The following is a 24,389-nucleotide window of genomic DNA, read 5'->3' on the forward strand; positions in this document are numbered from 1 at the left end:
AGCATGCTCCCAAGGGGTTTTAAAATCGATCATGAATCCGGAGTTCAATAAGGGAAGTCCCATTCTGTCTTGGGAGGGGATCCAGTCTTTGTTGAATAGGATTGTGATTTCTGCTATGGAGAGGATTAGCTCTCTGGAAAGGGTCATCAGAGACTTATCAGCCAGGATAAGCTTGTAATCTTCAACTGTTGTTTCTACCAGCCTAGCGACCATGTTACACCCATAAATGATGAGCGTCTAAGGTGCGAATATGGTACATCAATGTATATGAGCCTTCGGGGGAACCCCTCTGCCCAAAATAGAAGTCAACGCTGCAAATAGCTATGCACTGGCTTCTGGGAAAAGGCATGTGTTGATAACTCAAATATCTGCTGGTAGCCCCATGAGAAAAAGGCCCTTTAGATTTAGAAGTACCTGTAACTTGCCTGCTCAGTCCAAGTTTGCAAAATATCAGCAGACTTTGAATTTACCACCTTTCACCCCACATGAGGCGTCCGGATCGGGGTCCCACCAGTTCAAGCGCATGGAGGAGAAACATATATTGAGCTCAACAATAAGGACTGTCATTGGCTTGCCTGAAACACCACTTTTGCATTTTGGGAATACAATGACATCTTACTGGTGAGGAGAGTCGGATGGAACAGCCCTTCCCTAAAATCAAACAAAGGAGACTGTATGGTGATAAACTGCACATATCCAGATTTGACCCTCCACTTGATAAGATCTGGCATTACACCCAGCAAGGGGGTTATGCAGGTGACCCTACATGTTGTACCATTGGGTTATTTTTACCACCCTCGCTTAGTTCTCCCATTTCCTATTTATAATAGATTTCTCCCACTCTAAGGATTGGACTACAATGATTGACTCAGTCACCCCGCAGACCAGTTAAGGAGCTTCTGGGGAGCATCACCAAGGGCTCTTTTGCGAGTCCTAGCAGACACAATGCCGCATACAGAGGAAGATGTTAACTTTATTGTTAGAAATGGGGTCTTTGGGTGGCAGTCAGGTTACACCCTGTTCAAGCAAGGACCCTCATTGTAGTCAGGGCAAAGGAGAATGACCCTCAGCTAACCCCCGCTCAGCTCCTTGGTAGCTTGGCACAAGCAGACAGGCTTAACTTCAGAGTCTAGGTTTAAATTATTTGTAACAACACACAGAGTAACTTAGTGAAAACACTACAAAATGACAAAACACAGGTTCAGAAAAATAGGAAATATTTATCTAAACAAAACAAGACCAAAACGACAAAAATCCAACATACACAAGTCAAGTTATTAATTTTAAAAGCAAAAGAGTCTTAAATCCTTTAGTAAACAGTAAAAACACTGTTAGCGTTGGAAAGGACCTGGGTAGCGTCAAGATAACACGCACAGGCGAGTGTGCGTCGAAGAAGCTTAGCGATGCGTCGGTTCCTCGCCTGTAAGCGATACCGTGTGTCATTTCTCCGGTCAGGTCGACGTGCATGGTTTTTCCTCTCTGCAGGAGAGCGCTGCGTCAATCCGGGCAAGCACTCAGGTCCGGATAGACTTTGGGTTATTTTTCTGCGCCCAGCGAGCTTTGCGCCAAAAATCCTGCTGCACAGTATCAGCAAAACCGCGCTATGTGGGTTGTGACGTTATCAGCCTCTGTCAACGGGTGTTGCGTGTCGTTTCTCCAGCTGTGTGTGTCGATATTCCCGTCGCGATGCCAGTAGAGCATCAATTTCTGCTGCGAAGCCGGCGGCTTGTCGTTTTTCAGCCACGTCTCAGATGGTGTGTTCATGTTTTCCCCGCACAGCGGTCTGTGCGTGGATTTTTATTCTTCGTCTGCCAGCTTCACATTCCAAGACCCCAGCAACTGGATAGGGCACCACTTGGCACTGCAGGAGTCTCCGCAGAAAGTCCAGGTGCTGGCAGGAGAAGCTTTTGATGGCCTGAGACTTCAACAACAGGAGGCAAGCTCAGTACAAGCCCTTGGAGATTTCTTCACAAGCAGGAATGCACAACAAAGTCCAGTCTTTGTCCCCTTGCAAAGGCAGAAGCAGCAACTGCAGGATAGCTCCATAAAGCACAGTCCCAGGCAGGACAGCACTTCTCCTCAGCTCTTCAGCTCTTCTCCAGGCAGAGGTTCCTCTTGATGTCCGGAAGCAATCTAAAGTCTGTGGTTTTGGGTGCCCTTCTTATACCCATTTTGGCCTTTGAAGTAGGCTTACTTCAAAGTAAAGTCTCTCTTGTTTGTGAAATCCTGCCTTCCCCAGGCCAGGCCCCAGACACACACCAGGGGTTAGAGACTGCATTGTGTGAGGGCAGGCCCAGCCCTTTCAGGAGTAAGTAACCACTCCTCCCCTCCCTCCTAGCACAGATGACTCATCAGGATATGCAGGCTACACCCCTGCTCCCTTTGTGTCACTGTCTAGAGAGAGGTACAAACAGCCCAACTGTCAAACTGAGCCAGACAGGAAATCCACAAACAGGCAGAGTCACAGAATGGTTTAAGCAATAAACTGACTAATTTCTAAAAGTGGTATTTTCAAACACACAATCTTGAAACCAACTTTACTAAAAGATGTATTTTAAATTGTGAGCTCAGAGACCCCAAACTCCACGTCTATCCGATCCCAAAGGGAAAGTACGCTTTTTTAAAGGTAGCCCCCATGTTAACCTATGAGAGAGATAGGCCTTGCAACAGTGAAAACCAAATTTGGCAGTATTTCACTGTCAGGACATATAAAACACATTAGTATATGTCCTAACTTAAACATATACTTCACCCTCCCCATGGGGCTACCTAGGGCCTACCTTAGGGGTGTCTTACATGTAAGAAAAGGGAAGGTTTAGGCCTGGCAAGTGGGTACACTTGCCAAGTCGAACTAGCAGTTAAAATCTGCACACACAGACACCACAGTGGCAGGTATGAGCTATATTTACAGGGCTACTAATGTGGGTGGCACACCCAGTGCTGCAGGCCCGCTAGCAGCATTTGATTTACAGGCCCTGGGCACCTCTAGTGCACTGTACTAGGGACTTACCAGTAAATTAAATATGCCAATCATGGAAATCCAATTACACAGCAAAAACAGAGTCCAGCACACATCAACAACCTGGGAAACAGAGGCAAAAGGTTAGGGGAGACCACGCCAAGGATGAAAAGTCTAACATTTATCCACAAGAGAGGTTGCCCTCAATATTCAGCTTGTGATGCTCAATTTTTGTATGATTAGCACGGCACGGGCCCATATCAGATTCAAGTACCATTGATGGTAATTGATTCACATGTCAATTTAGAACGGTTAAATACTACTGTTGCATTCTAGCTCACAGATGAGAGGCCACAAGACACCTCTAATCAAAGAATTACTTTACATCGAAGCAATACATTGATGCATACCAACATGGCTCAGGAGGCTGCAGCATCCAGAACTAAAACCCCACCTGTAAACCATCAATGGGACGTACACCTTCTGTCCTTGAACACAGCATGAATTAGTTTGAGACTGAATAGCAAGGACTGCTTATTTTTTAATGGAAAATTCGATATAATTTGCTGCCAGATGACTCGGGTGTGTGACTTTATTGCTCTTGATGGGTTTTGTTTTTTAAGCTCCCCACCATCCAGTCGAATGTAGGCAGACGAGAGGTGGTTCTACCAGTTCTGGTTTCTACCTCACTAAGGTGCTTGAACGTTAAGATGCTGAGCTTTAACCCCCACTACCAGATTTTAAAACTTTCTTTACCCACGGCATGTAATATTATTTTAATACATTTTTATTACAATTTCTTTTCACCACAACCTGTGGGGATTATTGAGGATCTGGAGCACACCATCATTGATTTAACAAGAAGAGAATCCTCAGATATTTCTATCATTTCAGTAGGGGGCTTTAACATTGTTAAGTGAGCACACAGAGGGACAAGGGTTTGTGGAAGTATAGATGAGCAGGGGGAGCATGTTGACCATTTCCAGCACTCAGCATATAGTGAAGCCCTGGCAAGATTAATTCTAATTCATCACTTGTTTTTTCACTTCAGAGATAAATAGTGATCATTGTGTGGAAGTTCCAACTTTCATTTGGGCATGGAAAAGGTAGCACGATTGACCATATCCTTTTGTCAGAAGAGTTAGCCCTTCTACGGAAACATTTTAAGTGTCCCATCGCCATTTAGCGATCAGCATTCTTTAATTGTACGTCTTGTCCTCTCACCATCAGCTTCTCAAAGCCTACCAAGGTTAACTCCCCTTAATCCATGCATCTACTAAAGGGGTATGAAGAAAATGTTCCCTAATGCAGGGTTCAGAGATCTTAATAGCAAGAATTAGATAGAGATCTTATGTTACCTATCGGATGCTGCTGATCCAGCAGGTAAACATGGCAGTTTCCACAACATATACAAATCAGTCACAGAGGCATTAACCTTAAGCAAGGCCCAGGCAGATCGCCATTTGCAATCCTGGTTTAACCATGAATGTACAAATGCTTATAAAACCTTTTTAAAAATCACCAATGCAATTCTGCTGGACAGGCAGCAGTTAGAATCACTGGAAGGAAGGGATTATAACCAAGCTATTGCCAAAAGGAAAGTAGAGATTAGAACAAGGGCCTGGGAGGACTTGGAAAGTGCAGCCCCTTCAAAAGGCAATAGAGCACTCTGAGAGATTGTGAATTGACCCATTTTTTCAGGAAACTCGCCAACGGGCATAGAATGCCTTATAATGAAGCAAGAATGGGTTGAGTACTTTATTAATATTTTTAGCCCAAACAACGGCAGCAACAAACTCCTAGCCAGCAATAATTTTTTTTGTTTCACCCTCCCATCTTTCAAAATGTAGTGAGACTATCACAGTAGCCGGTATCCGTAAAGTGATTTTAAGCCCTGCAACAGGGAAAGCACTAAGACCAGAATGAGTCCCTGTAGAGCTTTCTGAACAATGGCCCTCATTACGAGTCTTGCGGTTGCAGGACCGTAAGGCTGGCGGTAGCGGCCTCCTAGCCAACAGGCTGGCGATGGGACCGGCACATTACGACTGTGGTGGAGCCACCATGGTCACACCAACAACACCGCCAGACTGCCGCAAACTGGGAGCCTGGCGGTCCCAGTTGTTTTGATCCTCCAGGGCAGCACTGCTTGCAGAGCTGCCCTAGGGATTACGAGTCCCCATACCACCAGCATTTCCATGGTGGTTTGCACTGCCATGGAAAGGCTGGCAGAATGGGCGTGTCAGGGGGTCCCCATGCACAGCCCCATCACACATTTCACTGCCTGAATTACGGGCAGTGGAATGTGTAACAGGTGCTGCTGCACCCGTTGCACCGCCGCGTTGGTGCTGTCTCCATTAGGAGCCGACGTCAATGTTAGGGCCCTGTTCACCGCAGGGCCGCCAGGCAGAAACACTGTTTCCACCCGCCGGCCCTGCAGTGAAATCCTAATAGGATCAGTGAGGTTCAGGCTGCACAGGTGGCCTAAAGGTTGGAAGAGCTTGGCAGGTGGCCTCCGCCACCTGCCAAACTCGTAATGAGGGCCATAATCTTGATTTTTGGCCCTCCTCTAAACAAATATTTTTAGTAGTTAAGGATAACCTATTGTGAGCTGGAGGGAATCTATAATAGTCCCTATAGTTAAAAAAGGAGAAACAAACTCCCCTTCAAATTATAGGCCCATTTCATTGTTGGATGTCTCAGCGGATATATTTGGCAGGGATATTCTAGCAAAATTATAAGATTGCGTGGCATAGAAATCTTTCTTTGCCAAAGTCCACTATGGGTTTCGCGTCGGTCCGGTTCAGCATTCAGTGAATTTTTCACCGTGGGCAGGCTGTGCGTCGTTTCTGGCAGGCTATGCATTGAATTTTGCCGCACAAGGAGTCTTTCTTGTAGAGATGAAGTATTTTTGGTCCTGAGACTTCAGGGAACAGGAGGGAAGCTCTATCCAAGCCCTTGGAGAGCACGTCTTCACCACAGCCAGAGAGCAGCAAGGTAGCAGGGCAACAGCAAGGCAGCAGTCCTTCACAGAAAGCAGACAGGTGAGTCCTTTGGGCAGCCAGGCAGGTCTTCTTGGCAGGATGCAGGTTCTGGTTCAGGTTCTCTTCTCCAGGAAGCATCTGAGTTGGTAGGGGCAGAGGCCGTTTACATACCCAAATGTGCCTTTGAAGTGGGGGAGACTTCAAAGAGTGGCTTAGAACTGCACACGGTCCCCTTTCAGTTCAATCCTGTCTGCCAGGGTCCCAGTAGGGGATGTGCAGTCCTTTGTGTGACGGCAGGCTACTGTCCTTTGACATGCAAGTGTCAAGCCCTCCACCCTCCCAGCCCAGGAAGACCCATTCAAAATGCAGATGTATGCAAGTGAGGCTGAGTATCCTGTGTTTGGAGTGTGTCTGGGTGAATGCACAAGGGAGCTGTCAACTAAACCCAGCCAGACGTGGATTGTAAGGCACAGAAAGATTTAAGTGCAGAGAAATTCTCACTTTCTAAAAGTGGCATTTAAAAAATTGTAATATTAAATCTAACTTCACCAGTCAACAGGAATTTATATCACCATTCTGTCCATACTAAATATTACTTTTCTACTCCTTTCAGATCAGCAGCTACCACTCAAACAATGTATGAGGGCAGCCCCAATGTTAGCCTGTGAAGGGAGCAGGCCTCACAGCAGTGTAAAAACACATTTGGGAGTTTTACACTACCAGGACATGCAAACTACAAAGGTACATGTCCTCCTTTTGCCTACATAGCACCCTGCCCTATCGGTTACCTAGGGCATACCTTAGGGGTGTCTTATATGTAGAAAAAGGGGAGTTTTAGGCTTGGCAAGTACTTTTAAATGCCAAGTCAAATTGGCACTGAAACTGCACACACAGGTCTTGCAATGGCAGGCCAGAGACAAGGTTAAGGGGCTACTTAAGTGGGTGGCACAATCAGTGCTGCAGGCCCACTAGTAGCATTTAATCTACAGGCCCTGGGCACATATAGTGCAGTCTACTAGGGACTTATAAGTAAATTAAATAGTCCAACTGGGTATGATCCAATGTTACCATGTTTAAAGGGAGAGAGCATATGCACTTTAGCACTGTGTAGCAGCGGTAAAGTGTGCAGAGTCTAAAAACCAGCAAAAACAGTAACTAAAAAGTGGGGGGAGGCAGGAAAAAGTTAGGGGTGACCACCCCAAGTCTGTCGGGTCTAACATGTGTCCCCCCCCCCCAGCTGAAAGCGGGGAGAGCTACCCAACCTCCTGGGAGCTCTCATCGCTAAGTCAGAAGTATCTGGAGAGACCATCAGCGCTGGCATGGTCAATCCCCGGGCGATACTCCACCCTAAAGTCCATCCCCTGTAGGGAAATAGACCACCTCAAGAGTTTAGGATTCTCACCCCTCATCTGCATGAGCCATGTGAGGGGCCTGTGGTCTGTCTGAACCCGGAAGTGAGTCCCAAACAGGTATGGTCTCAGCTTCTTCAGTGCCAATACCACAGCAATAGCTTCTCTTTCAATGGTACTCCACCTCTGTTTCCGTGGTGATAATCTTCGGCTAATAAAGACTACTGGTTGGTCTAAGCCCCCCTCATTTAGCTGTGCTAGAACAGCCCCTATGCCATGCTCTGAAACGTCTGTCTGCACAATAAATTCCTGGGAGTAGTCAGGGGCCTTGAGCACGGGGCCGCACACATGGCTTCCTTCAGGGAGTCAAAGGCTTTCTGACAAGCCTCTGTCCAATTCACCAACCTAGATTACTTTTTGGAGGTAAGTTCTGTCAAGGGTGACACAATGGTACCATAGCTCTTGACAAACCTATGGTAGTATCCAGTGAGGCCTAAGAAGGCTCTCACTTCAGTCTGAGTTCTAGGTGGTTGCCAGGCCTTTTATAGTGTCAATCTTGGCCTGAAGTGACTGCACCTTGCCACCACCTACTAGGTGTCCCAAGTACACCACGGAACCCTGCCCAGTCTGGCACTTACTATCCTTGATGGTCAGGCCTACCTGTTGCACACCCTGAAGCACCTCCTTGAGGTGGAGCAGGTGTTCCTCCCAACTGGAACTATAGACAGCTATGTCATCTAGGTAGGCTGCGCAGTCGGTATCCTTCCCAGCTAGGACCCCGTTAAGCAACCGTTGGAAGGTAGCGGGGCATTCTTCAACCCAAAGGGCATCACCCCGAACTGGTAATGGCCATCAGGTGTGGAAAGTGCAGATCTCTCTTTAGCCCTCTCAGTCAAGGCGATCTGCCAGTACCCTGAGGTGAGATCAAAAGTACTCAGGAACTTGGCAGCGCCTAGCCTGTCAATGAGCTCATCCGTGTGACTGAATTGAGGCTCCCGTAGTCCACACAGAACCGGAGTTCTGGCTTTGCACCAGGGGGCAGCAGCCTTAGGAACCAGCACCACAGGGATGGCCCAGGGACTGCTGGACTTCTCAAAAACCCCTGGAACCAAAATCTTGGAAACCTCCTCCTTGATGCTGGCCTTCACCTTATCTGACAACCTGTAAATTGTGTTATTTACAGGGGGACTGTCTCCCGTGTCAATGTCATGGACACATTTGGGTGAGTCCGGGAGTAAGGAAAAACAGGGAAGAGAACTACTCTAACAACTCATAGCAGTCTCCTCTCTGATCTAGAGTCAAGGAGTCAGAGAGACTGACACACTCACCTGACCCGCCACCCTCTTTGGCAGACAGGAGGTCGGAGAGAGGTTCACTCTCCTCTTCCATGCCCACATCTGTCATAAGGAGCATAGTGACCTCAGACCTCTCAAAATGAGGTTTGAGTCTTTTATGATGGAGAACCTTTAGGGGTTGCCTAGGGGTCTTGAGGTCCACTAGGTAAGTGGCCTCCCCCTTCCGCTCCTTGATTTCAAATGGGCCAGACCAGTGGTACTGGAGAGCCCTAGGCTCTACTGGCTCCATCACCCAAACCTTGTCTCCAGGTGAGAACTCAACCAGAGTGGCCTTCCTGTCATACCACTCCTTCATCATCTCTTGACTGGCCTCAAGGTTACTCTTGGCCTGCTTCAAAAAGACTTGGGTTTGGTTGCGGAGGGCCAGCATGTAGCTGACCACATCCTGGGGAGGTGTCTTGGAAGCTTTCTCCCAGCCCTCCTTGACTATGTGTAGCGGTTCCCTGACAGGGTGACCATAGAGAAGCTCAAAGGGGCTGAACCCCCACCCCTTTCTGGGGCACCTCTCTATAAGCAAACAACAGGCATGGCAAGAGGACATCCCACTTATGCCTCATGGCCTCAGGAAGGCCAGTGATCATGCCCTTAAGGGTCTTGTTGAATCTCTCGACAAGCCCATTGGATTGAGGATGATAAGGGGTGGTAAACCCACACTCATCCCACATGGACGTCATGTACTGAGGCATGAAGTTTGTGCCTCTGTCAGACACAATTTCCTTAGGGAATACCACACGGGTAAATATTCCTGTGAGGGCTCTGTTCACCACCGGTGCAGTCACTGTTCTCAAAGGGGTTGCCTTTGGATAGCAGGTGGCATGGTCCACCAAAACCAGGATAAACCTGTTGCCCAAGGCAGTTTTGGGGTCCAAGGGACCAATGACGTTGATGCCCACCCTTTCAAAGGGGGTGCCAATAATGGGGAGTGGGATCAGGGGGGCTTTAAGCCTTTTCCCCATCTTCCCACTAGCCTGGCAGGTGGGGCAGGGCCTGCAGAAATTATCTGAGGCTACCCGCATTTTAGGCCAATGGAAGTGGGTGACAACCCTGGCAAAGGTCTTGTCTTGGCCTAAATTTCCTGCCTGGGGGATGTCGTGAGCCAGACCCAGTAGGAAGGCCTGGTAGCACTGGGAGACCACAAGCACACGTGCTGCCCCAATGGCAGGAACCTTCGGCTCACTGTGAAAGAGATCATTCTCCCAGTAGATGCGGTGATCGCCAGAGGCCTCACCAGTTGCTTGGGTTCTGGCCTGTGGCCTCAGACCCTCAAGGGTGGGGCATTCTTTCTGCGCCTTACAGAATTCTGCCCTGGTTGGCCCACCCTCTACATGCCAGCCAGCAAGTTCAAGCAGGTTGCCCAGGTCAGCTATGTCCTCTCCAGTTGGCTCATGGGCCTTCTCCTCCTCAGGGGCCCTGTCCACCACCGTGGGAGCATCTGAGGCGGGTTTCCCGTGCCTCTTGCCCCTCCTCTTTGCAGCTGTCTGGGCCATTGCTCCAGACGCCCTTGACTCCCTTCCTGGGCAGCCAGGGACCTTGTGGTCATGCAGACCCGCTCAGGCAAACCTAATATCTCCAGGTGGAATCTGAACTCTACCTACTTCCAGGTAGTATGCTCAAGATCATTGCCCAACAGACAGTCTACAGGCATGGCAGGACTCACAGCTACTTTCAGAGTACCAGATACCCCCCCCCCCATTCAAAGGGAACCAGAGCCACCGGTAGGTGACTCTCATGATTGTCAGCGACTAAGACCTGGTGGAATGTAGTAGGGGCTATCTGCTGTGCTGACACGCAGGCCTTGCAATGGCAGGCCTGAGACAAGGTTAAGGGGCTACTTAAGTGGGTGGCACAATCAGTGCTGCAGACCCACTAGTAGCATTTAATCTACAGGCCCTGGGCACATATAGTGCACTCTACTAGGGACTTATAAGTAAATTAAATAGTCCAATTGGGTATGATCCAATGTCACCATGTTTAAAAGGGAGAGAGCATAAGCACTTTAGCACTGGATAGCAGTGGTAAAGTGTGCAGTCTTAAAACCAGCAAAAACAGTATCTAAAAAGTAGAGGGAGGCAGGCAAAAACTTAAGGGTGACCACCCGAAGGCTGTCAGGTCTAACACTTGCACTTTATGCTTTTTTGGACTTTATACTTTTCTTTTAGGTTACGGTTTATTCTTCCCATTCTTGGCTGAAGATCCTTTCCTTCAGCATCTTAAGTCTCCAGTGATTTGCTGTTAAGTTCTGAACTTTATTACACACGCACTAAAACTGAGAAGGAAATATGTTGTGTATTGTGAGTAATGTCAGTGTTTTAAAACTGAAGCATCCCCTACGATAGATCAATTTAAAAGTGATTTTTTTCTTCTGCTGGGTTTGATATTCCACTTGAATTGTTAAACTGAATTTACCATTCCAACATAGCAGAAGACTATTTCAGCATATTTAAAATGTAAAAAAAGAAAAGGGCAAAAAGAAAAGCGAGAGGCTGGATAGTGATTTGTATCTGCTGAGCCCTCATGAAACAATCAAATAATAATACTAACATATGTATCTCACGAGGTGCGAGATGGGGAGCATTGGTGATCGGAGGTTCCTGAAAAATGTACACAAAGCGAGCAGTCTGGTAAAATGGGATAGGAACCATCAGGGAAGGAGAACATAGAGGAAAATGGGTGAGAGAACAAGGAAATTCGGTTTAATGCATGGCACTTGTAAAGTACAGAGCTACCTACGTAGAGGAGTCCATGGGCTAGCACTAAGCTCATGGCAAAGAAGAAAGCCTAGAAGAGTCTAGGTTGAATCAAAAAGCAGGGTTTTGAGACTATGGGCCTAAGTACGACCTAGGCAGATGGGATACTCCGTCACAAACATGATGGATATCCCGGTTGCCGTTTTACAGTTCCATAGGATATAATGGAACTTGTAATATGGCCGGTGGGATATCTGTCACACTTGTGATGGAGTATCCCATTCGCCAAGGTTGTAATCAGGCCCTATGTCTGAAGCCAGATTCAGAGGGGATGCACGCAAGCTGAGGGACAATGCATTCCATAGTTTGGAAGCCAGGTATGTGAAAGATCTGCCGCCTCCTTTAACTTTGTGCATGCGAGGAAACTGAGACAGTTTAATATTGTTAGATCTTAAGGGTCTGGATTGAGAGTAGGGCTCAAGTCCTCTCCTGGTAAAGGCTGTTGGCGTAATCCAATTTGGTTGTGACAAAGGCATGGACAATCATTTTCCGACAGTCCTCTGGAATAAGGTGGAACATCTTCCGGAGAGAATCAGGGTAACACTTGCTCTCCCACTGCTCTCCCATGGATTGCTCAAGAGTAAATAAAAGGAGTGCTCAAGAATAAATAAAAAGAGCACTCTCAACTTTTGCAGTGGAAGGACACAACTTATTTAATCACAAAACAGCAAGTCTGAAATGTGCCTGTGCAGGACAAACACAAATGTAGGGGGAAAGCCACTGAATGAAGCTGAGAGAGTCAACAAAGCCATCTAATCATAAATAATGGGTAACTGTGCAATAAGGACCAATATTGCCATTGAGGAATTCTAGTGATATTATAAACCAAGAGGCCGAAGTTCTAGTGATTTGTAAATGTCACTAGAACCCCAGGATGACAATATTGGATTATATTCCATGTCACACATTATGTATTATTTGTGTTACAGGCTTATTTTGGGATCATACGCTTGGAAAAGCTGTTTTCTGTAAAAGTGTGACTAACAATAGCCGCAGACTGGAATTAGAATGTTTACAGTTTATTTACCTTTTGTGAATAAATTGTTGATGAACCAATGTACAACTGTGAGTGCCACTGGATTTCTTCAATTCTGTGCCTGCAGTACATACCATTTAGTTAAGGAACTGACACGTGCACCTTTATAAGCTTAATTCAAATAATTCACCCAAAAAATATTTCTAGCTCAAATGCATGAAAATAATACTGCCAGAGAATGTATCACGTAATTTGCATTTTTGCCACATAACTTATATACCAGACACATAATTTGGTATTGCCGCTAACCCTAGAAGCCATTACAATAGTAAAACTTTGCAGATTGGACTGGGTCTCTCTGTGAAATTTAGATTTTTACAACCCTGCATTCTGAGCAGAAATCGACTCAAACATCAGATGGTATTCATGAAGCCACATTATTTGAGTTACTGAAAATTGTTTTTTGCTAATTTACAAGAAAGAGTGCCTGCAAATAATGCATTGCAGCAGTAGAAGTGCATTAGAAAAGTATGGGAACTGTGACACTGTAAGCAATGGGGAGTGGTGAGTGAATATGGGGACGGGGTCAAAGCTGTGGCTAAAATAACAAAGTATTTTGTAAATTTCTTAGGTATTTCACCCTCAGGTAACTACATATAAAATAATGCATAGCTTAAATAAAAATAAATACAAGTTAACTTGGTCAATGGGGAACAAACTACTGTATATTATTAGTTAATGCACTTTACAGATATGTGTAACCAGAGAGCCCCAGAATTGAATCCTGGTTTGTGCAGTGGAGAATAGTGACTTGTTTATGTTTAGTGCTATTAGGTCCTAGTCTGTGATGAAAAAAACCTTGTGAATATGCAAGTCAATATTCACACAACTCAGCTCCCTGCTCAACACCTCTATAACCACAGCCTCATTCCCAAAAGACTGGAAACACACTGAGATCAAGAAACTATCCGCCGACCCTAGCAAACTTAAGAACTACTGACCCTTCTTTTTACTCCACTCCATGCCAAAGTACTGGAAAAGGCCATCAACAAATGACTCACCACACACTTCGAGCTTCACATCCTACTTGACCCCTCCGAATCCAGACTCCACAGCATAGAGGCGGACATCATTGCGGCTACAGGCGGCATCCAAACCCTCCCTGATCAAGGAAAAATGTCAGCCCTAATTCTCCTTGACCTCTTGGCACCGTTCAACACAGTATCTCACCACACTCTGATCACTAGGCTACAAAACATCGGTATCCAAGGGAAGCCCTCAGACAGATTGCCTCCTTCCTCCTGAGAAGAACCCAGAAGGTCTGCCTACCTCTTTTCACCTCCAAACTCAAGGACCTCATCTGTGGGGTCCCTCAGGGCTTATCCCTCAGCCCCACCCTCAACATCTACATAATACCCCTAGCCAAAAGTTGGATCCCACAGGCTCAACATCAACTCTCGCAGAGGACACTCAACTTATCTCCCTCTCCAAGGACCCCACCACCACCAGAGGCAGATTCCACAGGTGCATGACCAGTATCGCCAACTGGATGAGACAGAACTGCCTAAGGCATAAGACTGACAAATTAGGAGACCCGATCTTCGCAAAAGCTCCACCCCCTTGAATGATTCCTGGTGGCCTGTGGAGCGAAGATCTGCACCTTCCCTGTCTAATCACGCAAGGAACCAGGACATTATCCTCGACAGCAAGTTAACCATGAAATCCCAGTTCAACTCAGTATCCTGAGCCTGCTTCTTCACTTCAAGCATGCTACAAAATATCTTCAAGTGGCTCCCCACCAACAGATGCACAGTCACACAAGTCCTCATCACAAGCACTTGACTACAGCAACACCCTCTACTATGGTATCTCCACATACCTCAACAGACTACAGGTAATCCAGAATGGCACAGCCAGACTCATTCTCAACATCCCCCGACGGACCCACATCTCCCCTCACCCAAAGGAAATCCATTGGCTCCATGTAAAGAAGAGATGTCAATTCAAGATACTGACCCACTGTACAAAGCCCTTAACAACCTGGGACTGGCCTACATCAACCATCTACATTTTCTGCCAACTAGCCAGAAACCTTCACTTCATCTCTCTATCGATCACCCACACCCAGCATCTACAGAAGCACCAGCAGAGAAGACTCCTTGCCTTATGTCGCAGCAAAGGCATGGAACAACCTCTTGGCTGCAGCACTGTACCACCCGATCACTAACAGAATTCCAAAAAGCACTCAAGACCTGGCCCTTTGACTGAGACTATTGCACACTGCAAGTGCCTAGATACACTTGTGGGTGATTAGCAGCACTGTACAAATTGACTGATTATTTCAAACTTGCATAACACACAGTATACGATATGCTGCTACAAAATGTGCAAAAAGTTTTAAGACAAAAAAAGTGCTTCCAAAATATATATATTTTAGTAATCCCCAGACTGTACGTATTGCAATTTTTTTTTTATAACTGTCCTTTAAAAGCACACATTTTACAGCTCACCTGGTAAATCCATTGTAATACCACTCAAAAATAATACATCTTGTGTCACTATATCGGTTGGCAAGCAGCCTTTACATTTGCGAATTAACCAGTTGCACACATTTACATTTCTTTCAGTCCACAGACACCTTGGCAAGAAGGCTTGCTTATTGTTTAGCCGTTTGCCCCTCCCTCTACTTCACAGCACAGGAGACTCCCTACCTTATAATACAGCTGTAAAATTTCCGTCCCAGGGCAGTTATCCTTTTACAATAAATAAGGGAACTGTTTTTTTTAAAGTATTGGCACATTCTGCCACTCAGATTCCGCCCACCTTGACACAGTTGTCAAAGGCCTCAATTTCCAATCTGTAACTCACCAAAAATGATTACATTTGGCATCCTACTATGAACAGAAGGTAGCAACTTACTACATCCTTATGTTTTATCTGAAGTGGGGAATTCCTTGAGAGAATAGAAATTTGGTGAACTGCATACATTTCCCAGAAGCAAAATATTGTCTCATGTATTCAATTCATGTAAGAAGGCCTCAAAATATGCCTCTGAGAAGGGGGTATTTTAACTGCATATTCAGGAAACTAGAAGTGAAACAATTGTTTTAGAGAGTTAGTGATTCTCATTCCTGATAGAGGTATTTTGAGCAGATAACAAATATATACTTTAATTTTAAACCATGTTATTTTGCATTAATTGGTGTTTTCTTTTTAGCTGTAAATTCAAAACATTTGTTTAAAAAGTTCAAAGCCACATTTCAGATAAGGAGACAACTGCAGAACCCCTTCTTGTTCCACATTACAAGGAATCAAGCTTCACTTCACTTATAGAGTTCAACAAGTCAAAAGTTTATCTGGGATGCTTCTCTTCAAAAACAGAAGGAATATGGCTTAGTCATCCAAGCTGAGCTTTTCCTATAGCACCAGGACCAAGGCTGCTTTGCTTATTGTTGTTACCCTTCTGTAATGCAACAGGCGAACTAAACAAGGACTGGAAAGGAACACCAGTGTTTCAGACTAATTCAATTATGGCCAATCATCACTTTTATGTATGTGAGTGGCCCTATGTGAAGTTGGTACTTGCGTAAGTGCCCTTGCTTGATGTGCTTTATGCAGCCAAGTGCCCTTGTAGGCTGTGTTACTGGGACCCAGGGTGCACCTCGCTGTTGAGGCCTACCAAGGCTGAAGCCAATCTTGGGTTGCTTGTAATGCTCTGCAGATGAGAGCTGGCCTAGCATTCATCCTTAACTGTTCCTACTGGAGTAGGTCCATGGCTGACCTAGACATAGCTGGTCCCTTTCTTTAATGGCACAAACCAACTTAAAAGAAAATATGGAAATCGGTCAGAGTCATTACTGTGGTCAGATTAATTTAAACATTTTCATCCATCGCTGTTTTTATAATTTAAACAACAATTCGTACACCACTGATCTGATAAATCATCAGGTCATTGCATGCAGAAGAGTTGGCAGATAGGTTTTTATCTTGGTTATCTATATAGAATAAAAAGGGCCAGTATTCTGCTTATCTCGTGGGCAGCAAATACTTGCAATCATCGGCTTTGATGATGTAGAAAACACCTGTTCTTAACTATATATATATATATATATATATATATATATATATATATATATTATATAAACACACACACACACATATACATACACAGAACATTATCATATAGCACAAAAACAATTGCCATATAAATGGAAACGAATATTCAAGCCATTTGACAAGTTAGAAAGATTTGTACATTTCTATTATAAATAGGAATAGCAACTTTATTTTTGAGTTCCTTCACTGAAAACTATAATTTAACAATGTTCATAAATTAATTTAGTTCACGTTGGTGGGTCAAGAATATAATGTGACTGCTTCTCCTTAATGGTGCATATGGTGCGTAGAACTGAGCTTGGTTTTGTTAATTCGCTATTCCCCCATTCGAAAAGTTTTCTCCTGGCTTTCATGCTCTCCCACTTTGTACTTCATATGAATTTTAAGATGTCTTGGATTATCTTCTGAAGGGCACATACGTATATCCCCAGTGATCTCCGTGTCCTGGATGACTTGAACAGCCTCGCTGAGGTACAAAATAGCTTGCTTCCAGTGGGTTTCCTCTTTGAAAGGTGACGTTGATAGAAGAACAGGTTTCTCACCTGGGAAGGCAACCGTAAACCACACGCTGAAAGCATGCATTGAATCTGAGCCAAAGCAGCGGAAACTAAAACTGCCACGGATTGCCCCAATTTCCTCCTTTGTAGCTACCTGCAAATCTAGTTCTGCAAACCGTACAGGGTGAGCCAGTACGTCTTCGCCTGAAACACAGTTCACTGCAATCTCCTGGTTCATAATGCACTTTCTAGCAAAAGGTTCCATGCAACTCATGTCTACCCCATATCGCTCCTTTACTTTTCCCCAGAAGTCCAGGCGCCATTCGGTTGTTGGGTCAATGATTGGAGCAATGAACAATTCAGCATATGAAGGTAAGATAATGCCTTCTTCTTTTAGCCATTTGTTTCGGGCGAATATCACAGAAGAAAGCATTGATTCATACATTAGTGCGTAGCCCATCCACTCGCTGACAATCACATCTACTTTCTCTGGCAATTCTACAGTTTCCACTGTGCCCTTTATCACAATTATTTTGTCCTCCATTTTGTTTTGTTTCACCACTTCCACTGCTTGCAGGCAAATTGAACTGGCTTCAACTGCATATACCTTTGAAGCACCTGCCTGCACGCAGAAAATACTTAAAATGCCAGTGCCTGCTCCCACATCCAGCACCACTTTGCCTCTGATGGCAGCATAATTTCTCAAGATTCCCAATTTGTAGGCATTAGTGCGGACTTTATCTGAAATCATCTCTTCGTGTATGGAGACGTCTGAATAACAGTCAAAGTACAGGCTCTCCTGCTCACCGCGATCATATTTCCTCCGTTTATTCACTGACATCTTGCGATATATACAGTCAGGAAGCTAAAGTCAGAACAAGACTCTAACTACGAACCACCACCAGCTGCGTTTCCTCGTTGTGCAAGTAAAATAAGCCGCAAAGCGCCAGTTCACGTGAAAGCTGGCTTCTCACTGGACGATTAAGGCAGCATTCTATTGGTAGATGTAGGCTTACTTTTGATTGGCCTTGCTTTGGTTTTTAATGTTGATTTGTGTGTCTTGTGTTCAGCACCTGAATTTTTTAGCTTGATATTTATGTTTACGAAAGTCTAATTGTTAATTTACTAAAAAAATGTTGTTCACAAATACTAATCTGTTTTGTCTCGTTTTCATATATTTCTTTTAAACCTTGTAGCTGTACATCTGTCCGTGCTTATTCGCTTGGGTTTTCATGAAACAGCCGTCACTTGATGCAGTTTTTTTATTCTGAAGATACTGCATGGAAGATTAATCCCAAATGAAAGAAAAAAAACGTTGCGGGCTTCTTATTTATGGTTTGTAGTGTTGGGACGCGCTGGGACGACGATGAGCGTGTGGCAATTGATAAACAGAGCTCATGCTTTTCGATGAGGCTGAAGTAAGCTTCTTATTCGGCCAGTGTCTTATTCGCAAACTGAATTTAGCTTCTTATTAAGCCAGCATTCATTTCCCTGGTGGAAGTTAGCGTCTCATTCAGGGAGCATCTTATTCGGCTATCATTTTTTTATGCAGGGAACATTTTATATAAACTACAACCTTAAATAATTCAGCTAAAACCATTTTATCAGACTCTGCTGTGCCATACTATGAGTATGTTGTTTTTCAATCACAATGCATACCCCTATTACTTCTATTCAGATTTAGAGGCTGATTATGAGGCAGGCAGTCCAAGGACTGCTAGCGTCGCTGTGACGGTCACACCACCTTAACTGTGGCTGTCCGACCACCACATTACAACCCTGGCATGGGTAGTGCATAGGCCCTCCAGCCAGCACTGTCTGAATGCTAACTGTCTGCTTTGCAGACAGTGCGCATTCTGAGGGTGCTGGAGTGCTACAATATTGGCCTCCGCTCCCTTAAGGGAGCTTAGACCAATATTGTGGCACTGTGCTTGCCGTGCAGCCGGGACGCCATGGCGGTGGCTCCCCCCTGCACGTTTGGCGGTCCCACTGTGGGACCGCCAAACTCATAATGAGGCCCTTAGTTTGACACAAGCAACCTTTTAACCAAAACATGGGACAACTTTTAAACCCTCAGAATTCATATTCATCTTAAGAAATGAAGCACCCCTTTACAATACATGTCTGAGGTGATCATAATGTGTGGCACCAAATGGGTCGCCCTGACCTCAATGCATCCCGTAGGAAAATCACACTGGCTCACAAATAGGTTAAACACACTATGTCCACCTATAAGCTCCATACTGACTTATACTGAGCCAAGCAATAGTTCCAACTATGCTCACCGTGCCACCCTCAAGCCAATGCCTTCCTAGGGAGTTATAGACAAATAAATATTCCCATCATGATCAACTTGGCTTTCCAATTTTCATCTTGATCCTAACAAAGAGAGCACCCCTTTACACTACTTATATGTAAATTACCTGAGCCGAGCACAATTTGTCACAACAGGTGGCTCCAAACTAGGTGCCCTCACCTCAATGCATTTCTATAGAGTTACATCTGAATAAGTACTTGTAGTACTCTTATACAATGCACACATATGAATTATGTTTTATAAACAGACCATACATCCCTACAAGATCCCTAAGGATTTAGCCACAGCCAAGTAATGTTTCCACATGTGCCCACTGTATGACCCTCAAACTGTTGTAGGACTCTCGTCATGGGAAAGGGGCTGCTGGATTCGAGCTGCAGCACTACCATGTGTGGGGGATTATGTCTTATCCCACACCGTCTGATAGTTGTCGGCCTAACCCTTTCGACTAGTTAGCAGCACCTCACCAAAACCCAAGAGTAAAGGTGATATGTGGCAGCCTGAAGTATGACACTCTAAGACTTCTAAGGAAAGTCATGGTGGCACAAATCTTACCCCTTTCGCTCATTTACACAAGTATCATACATGCATAAGACAAAGAAAAACAGGATTTGGTTCAATAAATTTTACTAAAGCAACTGTGTTCTATTTAAAAAGGCATGAATTGCAATCATTAGACAATAAAACACAGCACTATTATGACGATGACCTGGAAAGTGAAACAGATAAAAAGTCCCAACATTCTGTCACAATAGTGAATCTAAAATCCCTAACTGCAGCACTAAAATATGTAAGAGAACAATACCAGTGTTAGCCCTGATGTGCAAATAATAGTCTCTGCAGGGAAACCCCACACCCATGCCTGTGCAATAGGTACAAACAAGATCTGTTGGTCTCCTGGCAGTTCTCCCAAATGGATTGGGAGAAGATGTCGGGTTCAGCAGAACTGCGATGACAGGGTGCAGCATAAAATGGCTGGCTGACTGGAATGTCCCCTCTGCCTTAGTTTTGGGCAGCATGTTTTAAAAAAAATAATAAACCATGTTGTTGATCTAAGAACTGCCCTCACATGATAATATGTCTTTTCTGCATAAGGTAGACAGGGTACTCTCTGAACCAGCAATACACAGTAGATAATCATCTACAATCTTGGGCCAAGCACAAGATGGAATGACGTGCAAGAAAACTAATAACAAATTCTTCATGGAAGGGCGACTGATAAAAATAGTAAACCATCTTCAATAAAATGAAGCTTTGCTAATATAATAAAAGGATAAAATGAAATGCAAATAGGTGAAAGGGCACAGGCCTCAAGCCCCAAGCTAAACAAAATGTTCCCATGTAAAACGATAAAATAACCCCACGGCAAAACCATTGCATTCCTATGGAGCTATAGACAAATACGTAACTATAATTTCTCCCATCAAGATCCCCTCAGCTGACCAATGTTCATATTGATTCTAATAAAGGAAGCATACCTTTATAGGACTTGTATGTAAATTGTCTCAGCTGAAAAAAATTGGCACAACAGGTGGTACCAAACTAGTTGCCCTGGCTTTTATCCATGTGACGCCACAGACTACCGCGGTTTCCCTTTTGGGCCGCTGTTGGGCCGGCAGTCTGCATTTCGGGACACTGGAACCACCGTGGCCTGTTTTTTGGTGCTTATTGGGGATATGTAATCCGAGGTGTGGCCCAGGAGGCACATTTCGTGCTATGGGCCGCGCCGCAGCCCCTGGCAGCCTCCCTAACTTTCCCTTCCCACTTAACCTACTTGGGTCCTTTCTCTTTTTTCTTCTTTTTATCTTCTTTTTCTTTTGTCTCAGAGTCTTGTTTCTTCTTGGTCATCCATATTGTCTTCTTCTGTGGTGGTTGTCTTCCCAGCATGCCTTGTTTCTTTTACTTTTCTACTTGGCTTTCTTTCTCATTCATTTATATGTGGCTTTTCCCAATCAAAGATGGTGTTGTACTTTGTTCCTGTTTTGTCACTTCCTGTTTCATGGTATATAAGACCTGAAGTTCCCTCCTTCCTTGCATTGCAAACACTTCCGTCCTGGCGGTGATCCTCGCTCCTGTTTCCAGTTTCTTCTCACGCCTGTATTTTCCCCTGTGTATTTGATTTCTATTTTGTCTTTTTCATTGTTTTTCCTCTTTTATCAGGAGTTCCTGTGATAGAGGTTTTTTCCCATTACTTGGGTTTTTCCTCTGGGACTCCTTCTGGAGGGTACGGTCTGCCTTTGCGTATTTCTAGTCAGCCGCACCGTGGCTACTAGAAGGGGTTGCCCTTATCTTGACAAGTCCAGAACCAGTAAGAAACCAGGCATCCCTCCAAGTACTGCAGCCTGCAGCGGTAAGAGACGTGCAGACCGTGACAATCCATTCCTATGGAGTTAATTTGAATAAGTAATTGCGGTTCTCAAACACACCACATCCCCCTGCAAGGTCCATAAAGATTTAGCCTGAGCCAAGCAATGTTTCCACCCAAACACAGGGCCACTGTGCCACCCAACAGCCAATACATTCTTATGGAGTTGTAGGTGAATAAGAAACCATCCTTTCTCCCATGAAGATCATCTTGGCTTACCAATATTCATATTGATTCCGTCAAAGGGAGCTCCCCTCTACACTACCTGAGCCAAGCAGAATTTGTGACAATAGGTGGCAGCCAATTTGTTGCCTATACCGCAATCCATTCCTATAGAGTGATATCCGAATAAGTAATTGTGGTTCTCTTATATGAAAAACACACTGGCTCACAAATATGTATGATGATTTTCAAACACACCACATCCCCGTACAAGATCTATGAGGATTTAACCTGAGCCAAGCAGTGTTTACACTAAAACATAGGCCCACTGTTCCACCCAACAGCATATGCAATGTATAACAGACACCCAGAACTCTTTCCTCATACAGCATAACGTAAATTATTTTATCAGATCGTATCTTGTCAAAAAGATTTGAAGCATCCAAGCAACTTAACATGATACCCAAAATAAAAATTAATCTACCAATAATGCTATATGGTTGTCCCTCCCCCATATCACATAAGTAGTGTTCTTTAGCCAGTTTTATTCTGTCTTTAACCAGTCTGGGCCTTCTTCAAGAGGTTGTGGTCATCTTGAAGGGTTGTACACAAATAGAGCTGCCTCTTAGGCAACACTTTTAATTTTGATTGCTGAGTTATAGAAGCTTGAGCCCCTGCTCCCTTAAATATCAGCTCTCTTCTTCTGCGTGTTGAGGCCAAAGACATGTCAGAGAAAACATCACCTGTTCTTTCTCTGCCAGACAAAATTATTTATTTTCAATTGCTTTTGTGAGGATCTATTCTTTAATTCTGTAGTCTGCAAAATTTACAATGATTGTACAAGGATACTTAGAATTTGGCTTCCTTTGGGAGGGAATGCGATGTGCCCACATAACTGTCAGATCTTCTGATGGTTTGTCCAAAATATACATTTTAATCATGTTATCTATGAATTGCAGCATATCCTGATGATTCCCTGATTTTCAGTGCTCTCCAGCACCCCCACAAAGCGGAGGATCAATCTCCTAGAGTAATTCCCTTAATTTTATTCTGCAACATGCTCCGCTTCTTCTGAACCTTATCCAGTTCCTTCTCCCATCCAAAGGAGCGATCCTTGAGGTGTGACATTCTCTGTTCAAGTTCCTGAAAACATGCTGAAATATGCCTAATTACTTCCTCTATTTTATTCAGTCTCTGGTTCATCTTTACTTTGGATATCTTTTAATTCTCGTGGCTCCTGCTGAATAGTTTCCAGCAGCATTCTTGCTTTTGCTGGGGCTTGATCACCCCTATCCTCCAATTGCTGATTGTCGAAGCTCTCAATTAGGCTGTCACCATCGAGCCTATCTCATGAAGGAGATTGTTCCTTACCACCAGTATCCCTTTGACGCTGGCTCAGCTCACATTGCTCTTCCACAGACGGATCTGTTGGCAATTGCTCCTGATTTAGTGGCTGACTAGTTAATTTCGCCATCAAACTTTTTGGCACTAGTTTAATTATAGATTCTGTTGTGGGCACTTGAATCTTGCCACAGCCTCCTCTCTGAACGCCCGTACCTATTACCACTAATGGTGCCAAGGCATTCATCAAATTTTTGATGTTGGTAATTTTAAGGAACAATGGATAGTCTCTTTTACTAGCCCCCCCGTTACCCCACAGTCAAATTGTCTGTTATTTACTGTATCTGAGATTGTAGCTGAGGCTGCGGGGATCCTCCCACCCATTCCATACTTCCAGACTCCATCTCAAAGACTATAGCGAGTATAGGGAGCAGATTAGAAAAACTGGGAGAGTTATGGGGGTTAGAAGGATTAGATAAAACTGCCTGCCCACAGTCCTGCACCTCTTCCCTCTGATTGTCTTTCTCAGCCAATACTGGATTTCTAAGTGCTTCAAGGTCGTCTGCCACTTGGGCCACTATTTCCAAAGGTAGTGCTGCTTTAGACGTTAATGCCCCCTGGATACTGCCCGGTAGTTTGCCTTTACGAGCTACCGGAGGTGAATCAGAAGACCCAGCACTGGAATTGGAGTTAAATCCTCTGCCAAGTCCAACAAACCTCTGTTGCCAAAAAAATGGAGATGTGGCAAAAAATAGTTGAAAGGGTAAATTCCATAGGCAGCTATCCACACACAAGGAAGGACATTAGGAGGAGGTGGTACGACCTCAGGGTAAAGGTACGTTCCATAGCCGCCAGGTACCAGCTGGCAGTCCTCAAGATTGGCGGTGGGCCACCACCTCCTCTGCAACATTCACATCATGGGAGGAGAAGGTCTTGGACAGCCTGCATCCTGAGGGCTTGACAGGAATGCCTGGGGGACTGGAGTCTTGTAAGTCACAACACTGAAAATCTCACCCTAAAGTTTTGTCTTGCATGCTCACTGATTACTTGTTGACATCTTAACAGCCAATACACTCACCACCCCTGTGTCCAACGGTCCAAGTACACCTCTCTGCCATAGCATGTCAACTAAATTCACCTTGGGGCACAGGGTCTGTGTACGGTGTGGGTAGTACAGGGACCGACAGCACTACAACTCCAAGAAGGCACTGTTCTACCATTAGG

At 44.8% G+C, this 24,389-nt stretch overlaps 1 protein-coding gene across 1 annotated transcript; it reads right to left on the reverse strand.

Moving 5' to 3' along the window:
- Positions 1 to 13,383: 13,383 nt before the first annotated feature.
- PRMT6 (protein arginine methyltransferase 6) lies at positions 13,384 to 17,911 on the reverse strand. Its single transcript, XM_069232413.1, has one exon. It carries the CDS (start codon positions 17,819 to 17,821, stop codon positions 16,799 to 16,801), a length of 1,023 nt encoding a protein of 340 aa, XP_069088514.1. The 5' UTR covers positions 17,822 to 17,911; the 3' UTR covers positions 13,384 to 16,798.
- Between the last annotated feature and the right edge of the window lie 6,478 nt (positions 17,912 to 24,389).

Source organism: Pleurodeles waltl, chromosome 4_2 (assembly GCF_031143425.1).
Source record: "Pleurodeles waltl isolate 20211129_DDA chromosome 4_2, aPleWal1.hap1.20221129, whole genome shotgun sequence".
Lineage (NCBI taxonomy): Eukaryota > Metazoa > Chordata > Amphibia > Caudata > Salamandridae > Pleurodeles > Pleurodeles waltl.

Excerpts from the sequence above, each read along its gene's own strand:
- PRMT6 (XM_069232413.1), bottom strand. The coding sequence starts at position 17,821 with ATGTCAGTGAATAAACGGAGGAAATATGATCGCGGTGAGCAGGAGAGC.